The following is a 21,015-nucleotide window of genomic DNA, read 5'->3' as shown; positions in this document are numbered from 1 at the left end:
TGGATTGTGTCTGTCCAATCATGGACTCTGATTGGGTGACAAGTATTGAGACAGGGCTGTTGGAAATGGAAAGCTTGATAATTTCATGTCAGTTTCTTCTCATGATGCCCCTGGAGCTCCAGGAGACACTGTGGCTTATCAGAAGTCGTGAGAACACTCTGAGAACACCCAGACAGGCTGTTGGCACAGCGCGTAAGCAGAAGGGAAAGGGCCCTGAACTCAGGAGGCCAGTAAATAGACACGGTGGCCTTGAGCCTGGCTGAGTCTGCTGCCGGGGTGCTCTTCCTTTAGGCAGTCCTGGAGCTGACTTGAGGGGCAGCCCCCAGGCTTTGGAGCAAGCATTCTTAGTTAAGGTTTACTTGCTGTATATTTTTACCCTGGGCAATGCTAATAGCTCTAAAAGGGGATAAGAATGGTAGTGTCTTAGTCTGTTCAGGCTGCTATAACAAAATACTGTAGACTGGGTAATTTATAAACAACAAATGTATTGCTCATGGTTCTGGAGGCTGGGAAGTCTAAGATAAAGGTGCCAGCAGATTCATGTCTGGTGAGGGCCTGTTTCTCATGGATGGTGCCTTCTGTGTCCTCACGTGGCAAGAAGGGCAAACAGCTCCCTCAAACCTCTTTTAAAAAGTTGCTAATCTAATACGCGAGGGCTCTGCCCTCGTGACTCAATCACCTCCTAAAGACCCCCTCTCTTACTATGACTTTGGTGATTAAGTTTCCACATTCGAATTTTGGGGGGCTTATTCAGATTGCAGCAGGTACCCACCCTCTAAAGTTGAGAGGATAACACCACCCAACATCTTAAGCTGACCTACATGAAACTGCTGATATGCAACTGCTTTTCAACATTCGCAACTGGCAGTTTCATAGGGGTCCACTGAATTAACCTATGATAGTTACACTAGAACAGCAGCTCACAAACTCGTCTGCACCTTAGAATTACTTCTGGATCTTCTAAAAATTCCAAAGCCCAGGTAACACCGCATACCAATTCAATCACAATTTCTGCAGGTGAGACACCTAGCCAGGTAATCTAATGTGCAGGCAGGTTTTGGGACCACTGGTTTAACACAATACCTGGGATCTAGTAAAGCGCTCAGCACACCACCTGTGCTTTTTATTCGTCTATCATTTATTGAGCACCTACTGCATGCCAGGCTCTGACTGGGTTCGCCTCTTGTCACCCGGGGCCTTCCTCCCCAGCGGTGCTCACGTCTCCCCTCTTCCTCCACCGCAGTGTCCAGGCCGCGCAGCTCTCCTGACGACCTGAAGGCCCTGACTCGCAATGTGAACCGGCTGAATGAGAGCTTCCGGGACTTGCAGCTGCGGCTGCTGCAGGCTCCGCTGCAAGCGGACCTGACGGAGCAGGTGTGGAAGGTGCAGGACGCGCTGCAGAACCAGTCAGACTCGTTGCTGGCGCTGGCGGGCGCAGTGCAGCGGCTGGAGGGCGCGCTGTGGGGGCTGCAGGCGCAGGCGGTGCAGACCGAGCAGGCGGTGGCCCTGCTGCGGGACCGCACGGGCCAGCAGAGCGACACGGCGCAGCTGGAGCTCTACCAGCTGCAGGTGGAGAGCAACAGTAGCCAGCTGCTGCTGAGGCGCCACGCGGGCCTGCTGGACGGGCTGGCGCGCAGGGTGGGCATCCTGGGCGAGGAGCTGGCCGACGTGGGCGGCGTGCTGCGCGGCCTCAACCACAGCCTGTCCTACGACGTGGCCCTCCACCGCACGCGGCTGCAGGACCTGCGGGTGCTGGTGAGCAACACCAGCGAGGACACGCGCCGCCTGCGCCTGGCGCACGTGGGCATGGAGCTGCAGCTGAAGCAGGAGCTGGCCATGCTCAACGCGGTCACCGAGGACCTGCGCCTCAAGGACTGGGAGCACTCCATCGCACTGCGGAACATCTCCCTTGCGAAAGGTACCGCCAGGCCCTTGCTGCCTCCACCCACAGCCCCTTCTGATGGGGTCTTCCTCCTGCACGCCCCTCCCCAAGGACCCAGGAGTACCCCACCCCCACCCCATCCCCAAGTGCACTTGCCATTCCCAGCCCATACTCTCTAAGTCTTGCCCTACAGGACTCTGGAATTTTCTGCCCAAATGGCATGTACCCACTTCCAGGGCTTGTACAGGTCTCTTCCCAGGTAAATCTCCCTCGGGTAGAGAGCAGATTCAGTGGCCACTCTTCTAGGTGTGAGAGTTTGCTCCAGTTGTGGCTAATGGGAGCCTGGTGGTCAGCTTGCATGGGTGTGCTGGAGCCTGCAAGAGCTTGAGGCTGGGGGCAGAACAACTGGCTCAGGCCGGGAGTAGAGAGGGGCTCCTCTAGTGTCATTCCCAGGGTGGAGATCTGGAGTTAGAGAATTCCAAACTTGAACCTGGCCTTCTAGGCTCTTACGAAGACTTATTCATTTAGGCAAAAGAACGTATTTCATTGAACGATCAGCTGGTTTCATTTGTAACTGTTTTTTGTTTGTTTGTTTTGTATTTTGTTTTTTTGTTTTTTGTTTTTTGTTTTTTGTTTTTGAGACGGGGTCTCGCTCCGTAGCCCAGGCTGGAGTATAGTGGCTTGATCTCGGCTCACTGCAAGCTCCACCTCCCAGGTTCACGCCATTCTCCTGCCTCAGCCTCCCAAGTAGCTGGGACTACAGGCGCCCTGTAACTGTTTTTGTTGTTGTCGTTTTGTTTTCTGTTTTCAAGTTGGGGTCTGGCTCTGTTGCCCAGGCTAGAGGGCAGTGGTGTGATCATGGCAGCCTTGAACTCCTGGGCTTAAGTGATCCTCCTGCCTTAGCCTTCCAAGTAGTTAGGACTACAGGTGCACGCTGCCATGCCCCACTACATTTTTTTGTTCGTTTTTTTGTTTGGTTTTGTTTTGGTTTTTTTTTTTGTTTTTTTTTTGAGATGGAGTCTCGCTCTGTTGCTCAGGCTAGAGTTCAGTGGCATGATCTGGCTCACTGCAACCTCCACCTCCCAGGTTCAAGCAATTCTCCTGCCTCAGACTTCTGAGTAGCTAGGATTACAGGTGTGTGCTACCACTCCTGGCTAATTTTTGTATTTTTAGTAGAAGACAGAGTTTCACCATGTTGGCCAGGCTGGTCTTGAACTCCTGACCTCAGGTGACCCTCCTGCCTCAGCCGATCCTCCTGCCTCAGCCTCCCAAAGTACTGGGATTACAGGCATGAGCCACTACACCTGGCCAGTTTTTAAAAATTATTACTTTTTTAGAGATAAGGTCTTGCTATATTGCCTAGGCTGGTCTTGAACTCCTGGCCTCAAGTGATCCTCCCACCTTGGTTTCCCAAAGTGCTGGGACTATGGAATGCCAGTCCATTTGTAATCTTAACTATAATGGCAAAAATGCAAAAATGCATGGGCCTCCATTGTACTCGTGCTGTGGGCCCACAAATGATAGAACCAAGAGACCCAACTCCCTTTCTTCACTCCTGACAAACTGGTCCCCTTCCCTCCCCCAATTCCTTCCTGCTGCACTCACCATCAGAAACACCTTTCATGAAATGCACTTCTCCCACATCATCCCCCTGCTCAAAGCCCAATGTGGCTCCCCATGGCCCACTGGATTCGTTAGAAATTCCTTAGTCTGCCATCAGCACAAATAATACCATTGTGAGCATCTAGTATGTGTTACCTACTGTGCCAGGTGTATCTCATGTGGGCATCTTTTGAAAACAATGGCTCTCCAAGGGAGTGATGTTTTCCCTATTTTATTGACAAGCACACTGAGATTTGGGAAGCTTCCATAGCTTGCCCACAGCCGCAGGGCCAGGAGGTGATGGACCAGCATTTACATGCTGGCCTTTCTGATCCCAGAGCTAGTGTGCTTCCCATTGCTTTCCTATCCTGTCCTGCCTGCCTTCTCTTCCACTGTCGCTCATGCTAGGGGGCACAGAGAGAACTGCTGCAGAGGCCAGTGAGCAATGTCAAGGAGTAGAGACTGCAATGTCAGGGGAGTGTTAAGGGTTATGGCAGGTCTAGCTCATTTTTGCCAGGCTGGAAGGTGGGCCCAGGTTGACAAGGTCTGCCTGTGTTTCAAACGAAACCAGAAACATGTGATGTTCTCAAGATATTTAATTGTTTAACGCAAGGGCCATACATGGTCTTGCTGTGGGTGATGCATCCAGTCTAGTGGGGCACATCTCGTCACTGCCCTGGAAGCACAGCCCACCTTCCCCACTGACAGCTGTGCTCCAGAGGCTCCTGCACCTGCAGGGCCCTCCTCCTCCTCCTCCTTCACCTCTTCTCTTCCTCCTCCTCCTTCTCTTCCTCCTCCTCCTCTTTCCCCTCTTCCTCTTCCCATCCCCTTCTTCCTTCTCCTCCTTTTCTTCCTTCTCCTCCTCCACCCTTCTCTCCTCCTCCTCCCTTCTCTCCTCCTCCTCCCTTCTCTCCTCCTCCTCCCTTCTCTCCTCCTCCTCCCTTCTCTCCTCCTCCTCCCTTCTCTCCTCCTCCTCTATTCTCTCCTCCTCCTCCCATTCCTCCTCCTTCTCCTCCTTCCCCTCCTCCTCCTTCTCCTTCCCCTCCTCCTCCTTTTCCTTCCCCTCCTCCTCCTTTTCTCTTCCTCCTCCTTCTCCTCCTCCTTTCCTCCTCCTCCTCTTCCTTCCCCTCCTCCTCCTCTTTTTCTCCTCCTCCTTCTCTTCCTTCCCCTCCTCCTCCTCTTCTTCCCTCTCCTCTTCCCTTTCTTCCTTCTCCTCTTCCTTCCCCTCCTCCTCTTCCTCCTCCTCCTCTTCCTCCTCCTCCTCCTTCTCCTCCTCCTCCTTCTCCTCCTCCTCCTTCCCCTCCTCCTCCTTCCCCTCCTCCTCCTCTTCCTCCTCCTCTTTCTTCCTCTCCTCCTTTTCCTTCTTCCTCTCCTCCTTCTCCTCTTCTCTCTCCTCCACCCTTTCTTCCTTCTCCTCTTCCTTCCCCTCCTCCTCCTCCTCTTTCTCCTCTTCCTCCTCCTCCACCCTTTCTTCCTTCTCCTCTTCCTTTCCCTGCTCCTCTTTATCCTCCTCCTCTTCCTCCTCCTGCTCCCCCTCCTCTTCCTCCTCCTCCTCTTCTTCCTCCTCCTCCTCTTCTTCCTTCTCCTCTTTGTCTTCCTTCTTTTTCTCCTCCTTTTCCTCTTCCTTCTCTGCCTTTTCCTCCTTTTCCTCTTTTTCCTCCTCCTCGCCCACCCAAATCCTGCTGAATCCCCCCCCAACCTTTCTAGCTCCCTGAAGTCTCCGTCTTTTGAGTTTCTGCATTTATCAGAGTGAAAGTATAATGATGGGGCCCTCTGCATCCTTTCCAGTTTACACAGCCCTTTTGTTACCCTGTTTTGTTTTAAAATGGGACCTGAGGAGAATCTATGAGGTGGTTTAAGGCAGATGTTGTAGAGGGCAGGGTAGGATTTTGGCAGGAAAACAACTGAGGCTCAGGGAGGAAGTCCCTGCCTTACTCAAGGCCTCATGGCTGGTAATGATCCAGGTTTAATAAGGTGTAATTCACATGTCATGAAATCCCCCCTTTTTAGGTGTACAGTTCAATGATCAGGACCTTTAAGCCCAATGCCTGGTTCTCATTCTGTTACCCCATAGTCCACCTGGATCTGTGTGTCTCTGTGTCCCCCAGCATTAAGAGTGCAATGCACATAACTGAGACTCAATATTCGTAAAAGCAACTGTTAAATCTTGACACTGGATGATCAGAGGCTTCCCCTACCCAGTTTGGTTTCCTGGTCCTGGGTCACTTTGGGCCCTCACATCCCAGAAATCAAAGGAGGGAAGGAGGTAGAATTTCTTCTTCCAAACACATGCCCCTGGGATCTTAGCTTTTCCTGTCTTCTCTTTTCCTTGACCTCCCTTGCCCCTAGCAGGGATTAGTGTTCAGGAACTAACTAATAGTATTAAATAACAATTACAGTGAATTATGACCTATAATGAGGCAGGCATTTTGTAGACGTGAATTCTCAAGTAGACATTCAAGACCATGAATCCTCACATCCTGCAAAAAGGTCTTATTGCCCACTTTATAGACGAGAAGACTGAATAGCCTTCCCACTGTTTCTTAGACAACTGGCAGGCGGTAAAGCCAAGATCTAAATTGGCTCTACCTGGTCCAGAAACCCTGGTTGTTGGGATGGAAGCATTTTGCTTCCGAGCTATAAGCAGTGAAGAGAGGAAAGCGTGTTCCCTGTATTTGAGGCACTTTCCAGGCCCTTCCTCTTCCAAGCTAGAAACGTTACCGTGCCTCCTGATAATGTACCCTCTCAGGCCTCCCCAGACACTTCACATCCAGGTTCTTTCATTTCTAAGTCCAATCTCCTTGGCTCAAACTGAAACTGCCCTGGGTCACTCATTTGCCATGGTTCTTTTGGTGGGATCCTCCATGTAGTCTTTCTTTGGTCCTCAAACTAAGTTTTACACTCAGTTCTGTTGAACCGAAAGTTTCATCTTAGTCCTGCTTTCTTGTCTTTAAGCTTTGGATTCTTGATGGGTGTATCCATCTGTTCAGGCTGCCATAACAAAATACCATATACTGGGCCATTTATAAGCAACAGAGGTTTATTGCTCACAGTTCTAGGACTGGGCAGTCCAAAATCCAGGGGCCAGCAGAGTTGGGCCCTGTTTGGGGCCAGCTTTCTGGTTGATAGTTGGTGACTTCTTGCTGTGTCCTCACTTGGTGGGAGGGATGGGGCAGCTCCCTGGAGTCCTCTTTGTAAGGATGCTGATCCCGTTCACAAGGGCCTCACCCTCCTGACTCATCACTTCTCAAAGGCCCTGCCTCCTGATGCCATCGCCTTGGTGATTAGGTTGCAACATATGAAATCGGGGGGGATGCAAACACTCAGATCACTGCACTGGGGCTCCTGGCTCTTCACAGTTCGACAGCGCTTGGGCCTCCAGCTCTCATTATCACCACTGCATCTAGGGTCTTTCCTGCCTCCCTGTCTCTGTTGCCAGGTGCCTGGTGGTTATTATTAAAAAGATTCCTGCTGGTATATCTGAATGTATTTACCATGCAGCCTTAACAGGACCAAACTCTACCCTGGCTTTTGAACAAGGGCTAGGTCACTAGAAAAGCTTCCAGGCATTCCCATACTGCTGTCTGCAGTGGCCTTTCTGCCCTAGCTTTGTCTAGTTCCTCTATTAAGGTTTTTAAACACACACACATCCACACCTACATACATACACAAACATACACACACACATATATACGCATACCTGCACATATACAGACATAAACACACATACCCATGTGTACACGTTTGCACATACACGTATACATACGCACATACAAACGTGCATGTACACACACATGCACACGTATATACATACATATGAGCACATGTACACATACACATATATGCACATACATATACACATACACTCACCACACTCTCACGCTTTGCTCTTTCCTGGCTGAGAAGTCACAAATACTCAAATATGTGTATTTTTTCAAATATGAGCTTATTTACATTATTCCTGAGCTTGACCCAAATGGTTTTTATTCTCTTACTTTGTTATACAGTTTTTGATGAGCTTTGTCTCCAGTTTTTCTCTTGTGAATATCTGCAGTGGGGGTTCTATTTTCTGTTTTGGATTTTTAGCATTAATCAGGTCTGTTGAAATCTGCCTGTGGGTTTGAAAGAAGCAGAGAACTTAGATCATCACAGAGGAGAAGCAGCCCAGGAGGGGAAAGGTAACCAGAGAGGGGAGGCAGCCCAGGAGGGGAAAGGTAACCACAGAGGAGAGGCAGCCCAGAAGGGGAAACATGAACAAAGTCACATTCAGATGGCTCTCTTTGGCAAGGATGCAGGTTTTCTGGAATCACAGCATTTGGATGGAGTGGCAATACATCTGAAATCATCCAGTCCACTCTTTTTGTTTTGTAGTTGAGGATCCTGAGGCCAGAGAGGGGAGATGATTGGCTGAAGTCACAAAACCATCCAGTGACCTGGCTGGGACAAAAAAAAATACATCTCTGGATTCATGAAAACAAGTTCGCAAAGCAGATTTATCTGTAGGCTGATTTCGTGAGAAAAAACACAATCTATTAGAGAGTCCAGTTCAGCAAATATTTATAAAGGGATGATGTCACAGAGTGGGGCTTTGGATTCCAGGCTAATGCTGGGACTCTGGCTTCTGGGTAGCAGGGACCTGCTGAAAGTGGGGAACATCTCTGAGTGGAGTGACAGGTAAAGTGGTCTTTCTGCTCTACTGAGGGCTGGGGAGCATGGCCTGGGCTGAGGTCCCTGGGATGTTGTATGGTGAGCCAAGCTCTCATCTCTCCTTCCACACGGACTCTGCTGGGAAGGGGGTGGAGTTGCCCCCAGCCCCGCCCACCACCCTCCCTTGGGGGCTCGGAGGACCGTAGCAAGGGCAGTCCCAGCACCTTTCTGGGCCTGAGTCTCCTTGGCTGTGAAATGGGGCTGACAGTGCCTGCCTTGTCCACTTCTCAGGGTCACAGAGAGATGCCTTAAATGATGAAAAAAAGAGACCTCACAATTGTAAAGGTGATAGGGGCTCAGAATCCAGGCCCTGGTGACTTGAGGGTACTGGAAGTGGAGCCGTTTGCTGAGCCACTCTACCCTGTCAGCCGGCCTGTGGTTAGCATGGTTCTGGGGGTGGTTTTGACTGTACTGCTGGCTCCAGGCCAGGCTCATCAGCTGTCCTCATAATTTGCTCTTGGCACATCAGTTCCTGGATTCCAGCCCATGCAGGTCCCCTACCCCATCATGTGTTCTGGGATCAGGGAAGGGAGAAGGCATGGGTTTCCCCTCGTTGGCTGATCCCCAGGAAAACCCCGGTGCTTCTCCTGAATGCCTGGTCCCAGACCCTTCGTCCCATTGGGAAGATGCTTCTGGTGGGAGCAACTGCACTGGGGGGAGCATGAGGGGAGTGGGCTAGATGAGTGGACAAAGCCTGAGCAGGGACCCCAGGACCCTGCTCCTCCTTGTCCCAGCCACCTCCACGCCCTGGCCTGCCTTGGTGACAGAAGAGATGAGAAGTGGGATGGTGTAGAAAGTTGAGGAGTGAAAAAGCTCACCTGGGTACCTCTTGGGACAACAGATGTCATGGCACTTTTGCTACTACACGTTAGTCATTCTTCAGATCCTGATTGTTTGCTGGGCGTGTGCAAGGCACAGGCCACAGACAGTGCCCTACAGAAGGTTCTGTCCTCCTTGGGAACCACAGTTCGAGGTGGGGGATAGTGCCCAGGGAGTGGGCAGAGGCCACCTGACCAGGCTCCGGGTGCTCCCACAGGGGCATTGTGCACGAGGATCTCCCCACCTCCTTCTAGTTTGGAGATTTGGGGGCTCTGCCCATGGTACACTAAGAGACCAGAAGGGTGGGTGTATTCATCTGTTCTCACACCGATAATAAAGACATACCTGAGATTGGGTAATTTATAAAGAAAAAGAGGTTTAATGGACTCACAGTCCACATGGCTGAGGAGGCCTCACAATCATGGCAGGAGGCGAAGGAGGAGCAAAGGCACATCTTACATGGTAGCAGGCAAGAGAGTGTGTGCAGAACTCCCCTTTATAAAACCATCAGACCTCATGAGACTTATTCACTATCACGAGAACAGCAAGGGAAAGACCCACCCCCATGATTCAGTTACCTCCTACTGAGTCCCTCCCACAACACATGGGAATTATGGGAGCTACAGTTCAAGATGAGATTTGGGTGGGGACACAGCCAAACCAAATCAGTGGGCATGAAGGCAGTCTCAGGACTAAGAGGGACTGGACTCTTAGGATTTGGCTAATGTTCAGGGATACTATGAGGACAGCGTTTGTGCAGAGGTGGAGGAAAGTTGGTGACCATGAGCACTGAGCTGTAAGTTTGCAGCAGAAGGGGTCAGATCGTGAGTGATCTGCAGGGGCCTTGACAGGGGAAGCTGCGCCTGTGGTGCAGTGAAGGGCCTTCCCGTGCTCTGAGTCCCTTTGGTTGCTTTGTTGTTTCAGAGAGATGGATCAGACAGCAAGGCACACATGGGCTGGAGAGAGACGGAGACAGGGAGGTTCTTATAAAGGCCAGAGCCAGGCCATAAGGACCTGACGAGGGTGGAGGCAGTGAGGAAGGAGTTGGAGACATGAGAAGGACCTTCCTTTATGAGAAGCCTCGAATCACAGATGCATGTAGCTGGAAAGGGATGCAAAAGGGGACAGGAAAGAAGAATCAGAGCAGGCTCAAGATTTCCAGCTTGGGTTTCTGAAGAAAGGATAGTGTCAGTAAACACACTAAAAAGTCAAATCCTGAGATTGCTTCACCTACAGGCAGCATCAGTGATTTAAAGATCACTTGGTCCTCGGAGCCCCTGGCAGCTCGGCCCCTCGAGGCTCTGGCCAAATCATCAGCCCTTCTGAGTCAGCCAGGCCTGTACCACCTGAGGATGTGATGAAGGCTTGGGAATTGGTGCCCACCTTTACTGCCCACCCCACCTTCTTCCCAGTTAATCTCCAGTAAAGACCTTCATAACCACATAGTTATGTTTTAAAAAAAATCCATCTGTAGCATGTTCTTGAGCCCTGCCTCTCCTTGGATGACCCAGCCAAACTCCACAGGGTGATTTCAGGTGCGCTTGGAGTACCCGGAAGTTGTCATCCTATAATGGTTCTGAGGAGGTGTTATGCAAAGTGAGGAGGCGTTATGCAGAGTGAGGTGATCGGGATGGCCCCCCTCACTCAAGGCATTGAGCCCTTCTCTAGTCATCATGCCACTGAATCCACTCAGTTCTCACTACAACTGGACATTTAATAGAATCAGAACTTGAACCCAAGACTCAATATCCATACTCAATGCCCACCTTCCAGATGATGTCTACCACCCAGAGGCCCTACATCAGGGTCTTTGGGCAGCATCCTCCCTTGGCGAGAGTGACTCCTGGGAAGACCCCCCTGCAGGTTGCACCTGCATCTGAGGGGCAGGTGAAATTGGAGGGTGCAGTCCCTTGCATCTGTGACCAGCTCAGTTCCTGGAGCACCCGGGGTGGTGGAGGCAGAGAAGAGAGAAAGGGGTGGGCATCCAGCCCAGCAGCAGAGATCCAGGCACCCTCTTCCAGTTCCCTTTGCTGCAGCCTTGGCCTTGGCCTTAAGGGGAGATCGCTGGGAAGGGGTAGTGGAACGCATTTGCTTCCTGACTCTGCCCTTCGTTTCTGTGCCATCTTTGGTCTGTTTCCAACAGGTTCTCTGACTCAATCATGTGGTCTGAAAACTGGGATCACAAAATCTAGTCCTTCTTAAATCATCTGTATTACTTGTGAATTGAAGAATTGTTGACTACTTTTTTCCCTGCGTGCATGCCATGGAATTATTAAATGTCTGTCAAGTTTGGTTAGGTCTGAGGACAGTGCCAGTGTGAGAGAGTTATCAGTACATCTCAATCTTGGCTGGCTGATTGTTTTGTATGTATTATTAACACCTTCTGATCTTATATACTCATTCATTCATCAAATATTTATTGTGCAAGATGTTACTGCTGGACTGTGGGTCTGTGTGTTTCGATTTCCTGGGGCTGCTATAACAAAGCATCATAAATTTGGTGGTTTAACAGAAGCTTATTTTCTCACAGTTCTGGAGACTCGAAGTCTGAAATCAAGGTATCCACAGGGCCACGTTCCCTCTGAAAGCTCAGTGGGAGGACCCTTCCTTGGCCCTTCCCAGCCGCTGGTGCTTGCTGGCAATTCTTGGTGTTTCTTGGCTTGGGAATGCATCACTCCAATCTCTGTCTCTGTTGCCACATGTGCTCTCATATCTCTGTGTCTCTGTTTTCCCTTCTTATAAGGACACCAGCCATTGCACTGAGGCCTGCCCTACCCCAATATAACCTCATCTTAACTAATTATGTCTGCAAAGACATTATTTCCAAATAAAGTCATATTCTGAGGTTCCTGATAGACGTGAATTTAAGGGGGTAGGGACACTATAAAGGCCGCTTTTCACGGTCCTCCTTTTCTTTCTTCTTTCTTTTTTTTGGAGACAGAGTTTCACTCTTGTCACCCATGTTGGAGTGTAATGGCGCAATCTCGGCTCACGGCAGCCTCTACCTCCCGGATTCAGGCGATTCTCCTGCTCAGCCTCCAGAGTAGCTGGGATTACAGGCGTCCACCACCACGCCTGGCTAATTTTTGTATTTTTAGTAGAGACGGGATTTCACCATGTTGGCCAGGCTGGCCTCGAACTCCTGACCTCAGGTGATCCACCCTCCTCGGCCTCCCAAAGTGCTGGATTACGGGCGTGAGCCACTACACCCGGCCCCATGGTCCTTATTTTCTCTTGAAAAGCAGCGGGAGGTGAGAGCTTGGAGTCTGAGTCTTCACAGCAGGTATAGGGATGTAAAGGGTGTGGTCCTGTCTCAGGAAGCTGGCAATTTTCTTAGGAAAGATGGGACACAGTCACTATGACAAGAGGACAAGGCAGGGTGAGATTACTTGTCAGATGGCACCAAGCACATGCATTCAAGCAGCTCACACTAACTTTCAGCACACTGGGTCAGAGAGGGTTTTGCGAGGAGGGGGCAGTGAGCCACCTTAGAGCTGGTAGTGACAAGGAGGTTGGCAGGGAGGGCTCATGGGCTCACTAGCTTGGGAACAGCAGGTGCGACAATGGCTGGCAAGAAGATTCTGCAACTGGTGAGATGTCTAGCCCTGTGGGTGTTGCAGAGTGGATGTGGGCAGGTCACATGTGGGTTGAAACAACAGCTGCCTCACTCACTCGCCGCCTGTGTGGTCTCAGATGAGTAACTACAGCACACGGCATTGTCATGGGGACCGTATCCAATCACGTATGACAGAATCCCTGCCACATGGGAGACCCAGCCTGGAGGGCAGCCCCACTCGGGAGAGATTAGAAACCCCTCTTCCATCCAAGTGCAAAAGCCAGACATCTGAGCATGACGCTGGCCTCTTCCTCCCCAACTTTCACCAAAGTCAGTCTCTTCTACTTCCTAAGCAGCTTTTGTATGTGTCCCTGACATCCCTCTGATGGCCGCACTCCTCATCCAGGGGTCTCACCTCCCGCCTGGCTGGACTGAAGGCTCTGCCTCGGCCTCCCACCTGTTCTCACCCAGTTTCCACACTGCAGCCTGAGCCTTCTTCCTCATGTGCAGATCTGGTTGAGCTCTTCTCTCAGGCACCTCTGTGGCCTCTGGTGCCCTCAGGAGGGGCTGAGTCCAACACTCAGGCCGGGTCTCTAAGAGCCCCACTTTCTCATCCCAGTGTGTCCCCCATCTTTTATCCCGCTGTGGCTTACTATCTCTGTCTTCATTTTCAGCCTTTGTAGGGATTGTTCCCTCTGCCTGGAACTGTCCCTTTTCACTCTTAGCCCAGGCTGCCACAACAAAATACCATAGACTGAGCTGCTGAAACAACAGGCATTTATTTCTCACAGCTCTGGAGGCTGAAAGTCCAGGATCAGGGTGTGGCAGGGCTGGGTTCTGGTGAGGACTCTCCTCCTGGTGTGCAGACTGCTGCCTTCTTGCTGCGTCTGTTTGAGAGAGAGAGAGAGAACTCCCTGGTGTCTTTTCTTATAAAACCACTAACCCCATGTGGGCTGACCCCCGTGACTTCATCAAAACCTCATCACCTCCCAAAGACCCCACCTCTTAAAACTGTCACATTGGGGATTAGGGATTCCACATATGGTTTTGGGAGGGGACACACATATTCAGTGTGTGTGTGTCCCTCTCCCACCCCTCTGTTTACTTAGCTAACTCCTGTTTCTCTTTGAGATTTCACTTTGGATATTACTTCTTCCAGGAGGACTTTCCTGATGCCCCCCGAGACTGGGCTGGGGGTTTCCTGTGAGTTTCCAAAGCTAATGCTGCCCCTTCCTCTCCTCAGAGAGGGCATTTTGTTTCCTCTACAGATGATCTGGTCCTGTTCCAGAAGGGAGCCCCCTAACCTCAGTGCTGTTTTTGCCTTTCCAGGGCCACCGGGACCCAAAGGTGATCAGGGTGATGAAGGAAAGGAAGGCAGGCCTGGCATCCCTGGATTGCCTGGACTTCGAGGTAATGAGCGTGCCCCTGGGAGGTACCTGGGAGAGATCCCCAATCCATCTCTACCCCCTACTTTCTTGATGGTATAAATGCCAGGGCTCCCCAGGGGAGTGCCCAATCAACTCTGCCCCAAACGCTCTGTTCCAACAAGAGACTAAGAGGTTGCTGGTGTCACGGTGGGATGCAGCGCATACTTTTTCTTAGCAAGTGCCACAGTCTGAAGGAAAAGGTACAGGATAGGCCTGGAGCTCCGTGAAGCCCCTTCCCAGCCCAGGAGCCAGGGTCTGTGTGAGTAGAGCATGCAGAAGGAGTTGGAGATGTTTTGAGATCCAGACCAACCCTTCGAAGATGCTGTCCCATCAGCGTTTCCTGATCACTAGCTACCTGCCACCCTCCCGCCCCAACATGACTCCTGCTGACCCTGCCCAGGTCTACGAATGGGTCATGAATACCTATCCCTTCCCCTTTTGACCCGTCCCCTCCCCATTCTGCTGCACACAGTGGCAGCCCTGAAGAGCCAGTGGCTGGTGGGGAGGGCACTTTGGGCCTTCTAGAAAGACAAGGTTCTTTTTAGACTCACCGTCTCCCAAGCTCCCGTTGAGTTCCTTCATTGTACCTTACCTGCCAGTCTGTCCATTCCTGAGCCTGTGCTGCTTGCAACATTTTGCTGGGAGACTGTTGTCTTCTAAGTGATGGAAGAAAAGGAAATAGAGGGAGAAAGGTGTCTGGTTATTTATTTTAGGAATTATACCTCCAAACCATCTGCTTCCTAAATCTCTAGGATGTTGCAAACACAGTAGAGGAGACAGTGCCTGGAGGAAGGAAAGCTCCCAGCCCAGTCTCTACTCCTGGCCCTCCCCTCTCAGGGAACCTCCCTAAAGTCAGCACTGAGGCTGCTCAGGGGCTCATGGGGCTCTGGAACTGCATTTTCTGCCCTAGCGAATCATAAGATGGGGAGCCTGGGGCACAGCTTGTACTAGATCAAGAATTCTGTGGCAGTGGAGCTGTTGGACTCTGGGAACAGATATGTTGTATTAGGAGGGAAAAGGAGGAAACCCAATCAGCTCTCTCTGAGAAACCTGTCTTCTTCCAGCCATTGGACCTTCGGACTAGAGGAGTAATTCATTACTGGGAGACAGATTTCCCCAAGTCCCAGAAAAAGCCCAAAGCAAACCAACTCATATTCCAAGCAGGAAAGAACAATTAGTCAGTTAATTAAGGGTGCTCTGCTTTGCAGAGATAACTACACGCTTAGGCCAGGCCTCATGGGGCCAGGGCTCTCACTCGGTCAAGGACTTGTTTATGCTGGCTCTGCATGGCGCCGGCACCGTCACCGCAGGAGGTGGCCAAGGGGCCTCATGGCCAAGAGCCCTGGGGCTTGATTGGCAGCAGGCCATCCATTTACTGACCTCGCCTCCAATCCCTTTTGCTATACCTCCCTGTGCGTATGCAAGGGAAGGGATCTTTTTGTGTTTTTTTTCCTTAAATAAAATGAGAAGCTATTTTTTCTTCCTCCCACCCCCCTCCCTAAGTACCAGTAAGCCCTGTTGATCAGCATGAAGTGATGCTGACCGACCATGAACTCTCATTTCAGCAAGAGCAGGGCTCAGATCCTGCCTCCAACACTGCTGTGTGACCTTGGGCAGTTACTTAATCTCTCTGAGCTCCGATTGGCTCATTTGTCTAACACAGGCAGAATAATCCCTCCCAATGTGTTGTGATGATTAAATGAGATACTTTATGAAAAGCATCCAGAGCAGAGCCTGGCACGTGGAAAGCACTCAAAAAAGTGTTTGCTGATTCTAGGCCGGGTGCCGTGGCTCACGCCTGTAATTCCAACATTTTGGGAAGCCGAGGCAGGCAGATCACTTGAGGACAGGAGTTTGAGACCAGCCTGGCCAACATGGTGAAACCCTGTCTCTACTAAAAATACAAATAGCTGGGCGTGGTGGCATGCGCCTGTAATCCCAGTTACTCGGGAGGGTGAGGTGGGAGGATTGCCTGAACCTAGGAGGCGGAGGTTGTAGTGAGCCGAGATCCTGCCACTCCAGCCTGGGTGACAGAGCGAGACTTTGTCTCAAAAAAAAAAAAAGCGTTTGCTGATTCTAAGTCTCCAGCATGCTGAAGGGCAAAGGGACACCCCCAAAGGAATAGGCACCCCCACCATCACAACATCACTGGACCTTTCTAGCAGGAGGATCCCAAGCCTGATGGATACAAGGTGTGCATGGGAGGGTCCGTGTGGACCTCTTTGACTCTGCTGTGGTGGCATCTTTAGATTAACAGAAAAAAGCCAGACACAGAGGCTAAGAGAGGATGCATGGGGGAGGCTGAGCCTTGAACCCGACGATGACCTCTGAGGATCCTTCCTGTTCTGCATCTGAGGCTCTGCCATTTGTCTGTTTTCTCCCCAGGTCTGCCCGGGGAGAGAGGTACCCCAGGATTGCCCGGGCCCAAGGGCGATGATGGGAAGCTGGGGGCCACAGGACCAATGGGCATGCGTGGGTTCAAAGGTAATAACAATCTCAGTTTTCCCTGAGCCTCACCACCGGTCCCAGGCAGCACGTGGGCATTGGCATGGGGGACCAGGACTCTTATCTTCACTGTGCCACGGACCAGCGGGGCAACCTTGTACAAGTCTCTTCATCTTGTTAAAGCATTTAGTTTTTCCTCCAAAAACCAGAAACCCTCAGCCAGGCGTGGTGACTCATGCCTGTAGGTCCAGCATTTTGAGAGGACCAGGCAGGTGGATTGCTTGAGCCCAAGAGCCCCATCTCTACAAAATATAAAATAATTAGCCTAGTGTGGTGGCACTTATCTGTAGTCCCAGCTACTTGGGAGGATGAGTGGGAAGGATCTCCTGAGTCCAGGAGTTGGAGGCTATAGTGAGCTATGACTGTACCACCACCCTGGGTGACAGAGCAAGAGCTCATCTCTAAAACAAAATAAAACACACACACACAAATCTAGAAATCCTCATGATACTATATCTCACAGGGCTGTCAGGAGGAGTGAGCAAGCACGTATGTATGCAAATGCTAAAGTCCCTGTAGAAATGCAAGGGAGTGTTATGGTAGGTTGCAGCCCAGAGATGTAACCAGAGAAAGCCAACAAGGGGCCTGCAGGGCAGACACCAGGGCTGCAGGCCCAGGACAGCCCTCCTCCCCAGTCCTGCCAGACTCCTGACCTTCTATATACTCTTTTATTCCCCCAGGATTTACAATTTTAATTCAATTCTCAGATTTACAGTGCCAAAAATGTTCCTTCTGATTTGCTCTTCTTCCTGTAGGCAGTCCCCTTGTTTACGTTAGGGGAACCTACTTTTACAGTCAGTCTGTCTTTTCATGCTCACTTCAAGATTGTCTAAACCTCGTAGCATCACTGCGGAAGACAAGGACATCTGATGCTCTTTCCCCAGGCTTTCTACTCCTCACTTGTTAAAATGAAAACTAAGAAAAAAGTACTGCTAATCATTCCCACTCCATGTCTAGGGTGATCTCTTGATCTTGGATCACTGAGAAATTTTATTTTACTTTCTGGTCAGTGATGAAACAGGCTGAGGTTTTCCTTTCTTTTATGATCCCATTTTAAAAAGTTGATTTTAAAACAGATTGTAAAAGCAGCACATGCTTGTTGAAAATAAAATTAGAGACTGGGATTACATGCCTGTAATCCTAGCACTTTGGGAGGCCAAGGCAGGCAGATCACTTGAGGCCAGGAGTTCAAGACCAGCCTGGCCAATATGGCGAAACCCCATCTCTACCAAAAATACAAAACTTAGCCAGACATGTTGGTGCACACCTGTGATCCCAGCTACTTGGGAAGCTGAGGCAGGAGAATCACTTGAACCCAGGGAGTGGAAGTTGCAGTGAGCTAAGATTGCACCACTGCACTCCCGCCTGGGCCTGGGTGACAGAGTGAGACCCTGTCTCAAACAAAAAAAAAAAAAAGAAAGAAAATTAGACAACACAGAAGTGCATAAAGCAAAAAGTCTCCACCCCTCAGTTCCCCCAGCTCTTATTCTTTAGAATAACTACCGTCATGCTTTGGAGCACACCCTGCCAGATCTTTTTCTGAGCACATTCCTATATATGTATATGGCTGCCTTTTTCCCCCCCCCCCCCCCCAAATCTTGGATCATCCTGGGCATTCTCCCCTGGAATTTGCTGGCTTGGTTTTTTCACCAGACAGCATGCCCATGGGCTTGTGATTGGCAGATGTCTTTCTGGGGGTCCTTGGAATAGAAGTCCCTTGTGATTTTAATGTCCAGTGAGTGGTGCCAGGATTTTCTACTTCTTTGTAGAGGGAGATGCCAGCTGGCCACAGAGGTCTTCTTTAGCCATATCCTGGGAAGGAAATGCCACAATTCCCTGGTATCTCACACTTATGTTTTATGGTCTCTCCCACAAGAAAACCTGCTCAACATAGAACCCGCCTCTCCCCCTATTTAACTAAAGCCCCCTCTCCTTTGTTTTCCCCTGGGCTCATTAGAACAAATTTGGATGTGGACTTCTAAAACCTTGAGTGTTTAATAGGACTATCTTTGACTTGTCTTCTTCCTGCAAAATTCCATGTGCTCTTTGGTTCTTTACAAACGGGTGGGATTTTCTCACCCATGCCTCCTCCTTCTCGGGGTACCCAGGGCAGATGGCAGAATTGGCTGCCCTCTTCTCCTGCCTGCTGGGCTCTCCAGTTGCTGCTGGCTCCCACCTGAGGGTTTCTCTGGTCTCGAGTTCATCAATCTCCTGCAGGTAATATTTTATTCACAATTAGGATTTCTTTGCATTTCTAATGCCAGTTTCCTCCTCTGTTTTAGGTGACCGAGGCCCAAAAGGAGAGAAAGGAGAGAAAGGAGACAGAGCTGGGGATGCCAGTAAGGACACTCTGCTGGGGCCATGGGATATGGTGTTGGCACAGGGCTAGCTGTCCCCCGAGCAGCCCCATAAGTTTGGAGGTTCAGAGGCTGGAGCCATGGCTGGGGCTCAAGTGTCAAAGGAGGCTCCCTACCTTTTTTAGGGCTCTGCTGGTCTAGCAAGAGATGCTGATAGACCCCAGGGGCACTGGCCACATTTCTAGAGGTGTCATAAACCTGGCGGTTGTGTGCATGGATCTGGAGGCTTCCCCCGGTCACTCGCTAGCCCAGCTGGTATAATCTCTGTGCATCAGTGTTCTCATCTATAAAATAGGGATAACAGGAGTCTCTACCTTATAAGGTCATTGTGAAAATTGAATGAGTTAATCTGTGTAAAGTGCTTATGATCATGCTGGACGCCTGGTGAGGACTCAGTACCTGTTTGTGATTATTATTCTGTGTAATACACCCACTCAGACAAGCTTCCTAAAATCATCGGAGGTGCTTGCACAAATTCAGCTACTGAACTTGTTAAAGGCCTCCCCTCCCTGGGTGTTACACAGGGAAAGGTGCAGAGACAAAGTGGCATTGCCTTTGTTTTCCCCGTTTGCCACTGATGGAGGAGTGACGCTGGAGAGCTTGCGATCTGGCAGACCACCCAGTTAGGAGTGGGCATCTTTCTGATGCAGTCCTTGCTAGAATGTTGACAAGGGGATCAGCTTATTTAGTTGTGCCACTCTTCTAGGGTTTACTTTTCCCCCCAGAGGGCTACATGTAGAATCTTGGAGACTTGCCAGAGAAGAATGAACAGAGTCTCCTAGCCAAGTTTAAAAAGGAGCAAAAGAAAAAACACCAAACCCAGCATGTGGTGTTAGTTGGCTCTGTCCCATGTGAGGGCGCAAGCAGAATATCACTGCCTCTGGCATCTAGGCTCCGGTCTTGGCTCTGGGAGGATGGGGCCTGGGGAAGGAGTCCCTGTGTTAATAGCTTCCCCCCGGACACTCAGGGACAGGGGCCACTTCAGAGTCACAAGCTCTACACAGAAAGGGGTCTCATGACACCCAAATAAATCAAAGACTATCAGCCCCACCAAAATTCAACACAATACCACAACCTACAGCACCACTAATAATTAGCCATAGGCCTCTATAAATAGGAGAAGGTTTCGAAGAGAAACCTACAAACCCTACAACCAAAAGGACACTTAAAACAAATAGAGCATATGCCATTATTCCCACATGGACTATAACCATGACTAATGACATGAAAAATTATTGTTATGCTTCAACTGTAAGAACACTAATGGCCAAGACCCGCAAAACACACCCGCTAATAAAAATTATTAATTACTCATTCATTGATCTTCCCACACCATCTAACATTTCTATATGATGAAACTTTGGCTCACTTCTTGGTGCCTGCCTAATCCTCCAGATCATTACACGATTATTCTTGGCCATGCAGTACACATCAGACACTTCAACTGCCTTCTCTTCAGTTGCTCATATCAGCTGAGATGTAAACTACAGCTGAATGGTCTGCTATTTTCATGCTTCCTTGGTCTCACTAGGTCCTTCAGATGAGATCAAGCACTCTCAGGTTGGTATGGTGCAGTAGGCCCTTCACATGACACTTTAGTCCCAGGTGTGCAGGACCAGAAGGAGACCTCACTCCCTAAAAGAGGCCTCCCCAAGGCCCCCTGACACTTAAACTTGCCCCTGCTTTCTCTCTGCCCTCCCCTCCCTGAGGCATGATTCAGGATCAAATAGGAGCAAGGCAGGTGACAGCACCCTGTCTTGAAAGTGATGGACTTGCCCGTAGAAAAACAAGGAAGTGCCCAGGCTGATCCTGGACCCCCCATACTTACCTCACCTGAAGTGCTAAAGTCCACAAGGCCATCTGCGAGCTTCACAGTACTTCTAGCATTCTCTAGAGTCCCTTTCCAGGGCTGCTTAACTGGGTGTGTTTGACTGAATGGAGCCGTCTAGTAGACCTGATCTGATCCCTTTTGTCTAAAGGGCTGGGTCCTGAATGCTGTCTTCGGGGTGCTGTTTTTCCCTGCTCTGTTTGTTGACTGGTTTCTGACAGAATGCTGCCAAGGTAGCTGAGAAGGATCGTGGCATTTAGTTCTGAGAAATAAACAGCTCCTGATGGGGGTGGGCAGGAAGGGAGGAACTATGTGGAAAGATGGCTTTGAGA

General features: G+C 50.3%; 2 protein-coding genes across 3 annotated transcripts in view; one reads left to right on the top strand and one right to left on the bottom strand.

The window, feature by feature from the left end:
• Positions 1-21,015, top strand: part of SCARA5 (scavenger receptor class A member 5) — a 122,860-nt gene that overhangs the window by 69,166 nt on the left and 32,679 nt on the right. Inside the window, exons 4-7 of the mRNA XM_004046832.5 lie at positions 1,244-1,918; positions 13,896-13,976; positions 16,379-16,477; positions 18,781-18,837. Of these exons, the coding sequence (XP_004046880.3) occupies positions 1,244-1,918; positions 13,896-13,976; positions 16,379-16,477; positions 18,781-18,837 (912 nt within the window). The remainder of the gene's footprint in view (positions 1-1,243; positions 1,919-13,895; positions 13,977-16,378; positions 16,478-18,780; positions 18,838-21,015) is intronic.
• On the bottom strand, positions 13,322-21,001 carry LOC134759074 (uncharacterized). Of its 2 annotated transcripts, XR_010134947.1 has the most exons (5): positions 20,684-21,001; positions 18,972-19,139; positions 18,578-18,709; positions 14,586-14,649; positions 13,322-13,453 (listed from the first exon to the last, which is right to left on the bottom strand). XR_010134947.1 is itself a non-coding variant. In XM_063709159.1 (4 exons), exons 1-4 carry the CDS (start codon positions 20,713-20,715, stop codon positions 13,352-13,354), a joined length of 330 nt encoding a protein of 109 aa, XP_063565229.1. In that variant the 5' UTR covers positions 20,716-20,996; the 3' UTR covers positions 13,322-13,351. The 2 variants fall into 2 exon arrangements, 1 of the variants encoding a protein (XP_063565229.1); XM_063709159.1 differs by lacking the exon at positions 18,972-19,139 and having other exon boundaries at positions 20,684-20,996.

The sequence above is a fragment of the Gorilla gorilla genome, chromosome 7, assembly GCF_029281585.2.
Source record: "Gorilla gorilla gorilla isolate KB3781 chromosome 7, NHGRI_mGorGor1-v2.1_pri, whole genome shotgun sequence".
NCBI classification, from domain to species: domain Eukaryota; kingdom Metazoa; phylum Chordata; class Mammalia; order Primates; family Hominidae; genus Gorilla; species Gorilla gorilla.
The sequence above is the reverse complement of the archived record's forward strand: the minus strand, read 5'-3'. Positions and strand labels throughout refer to the sequence as shown.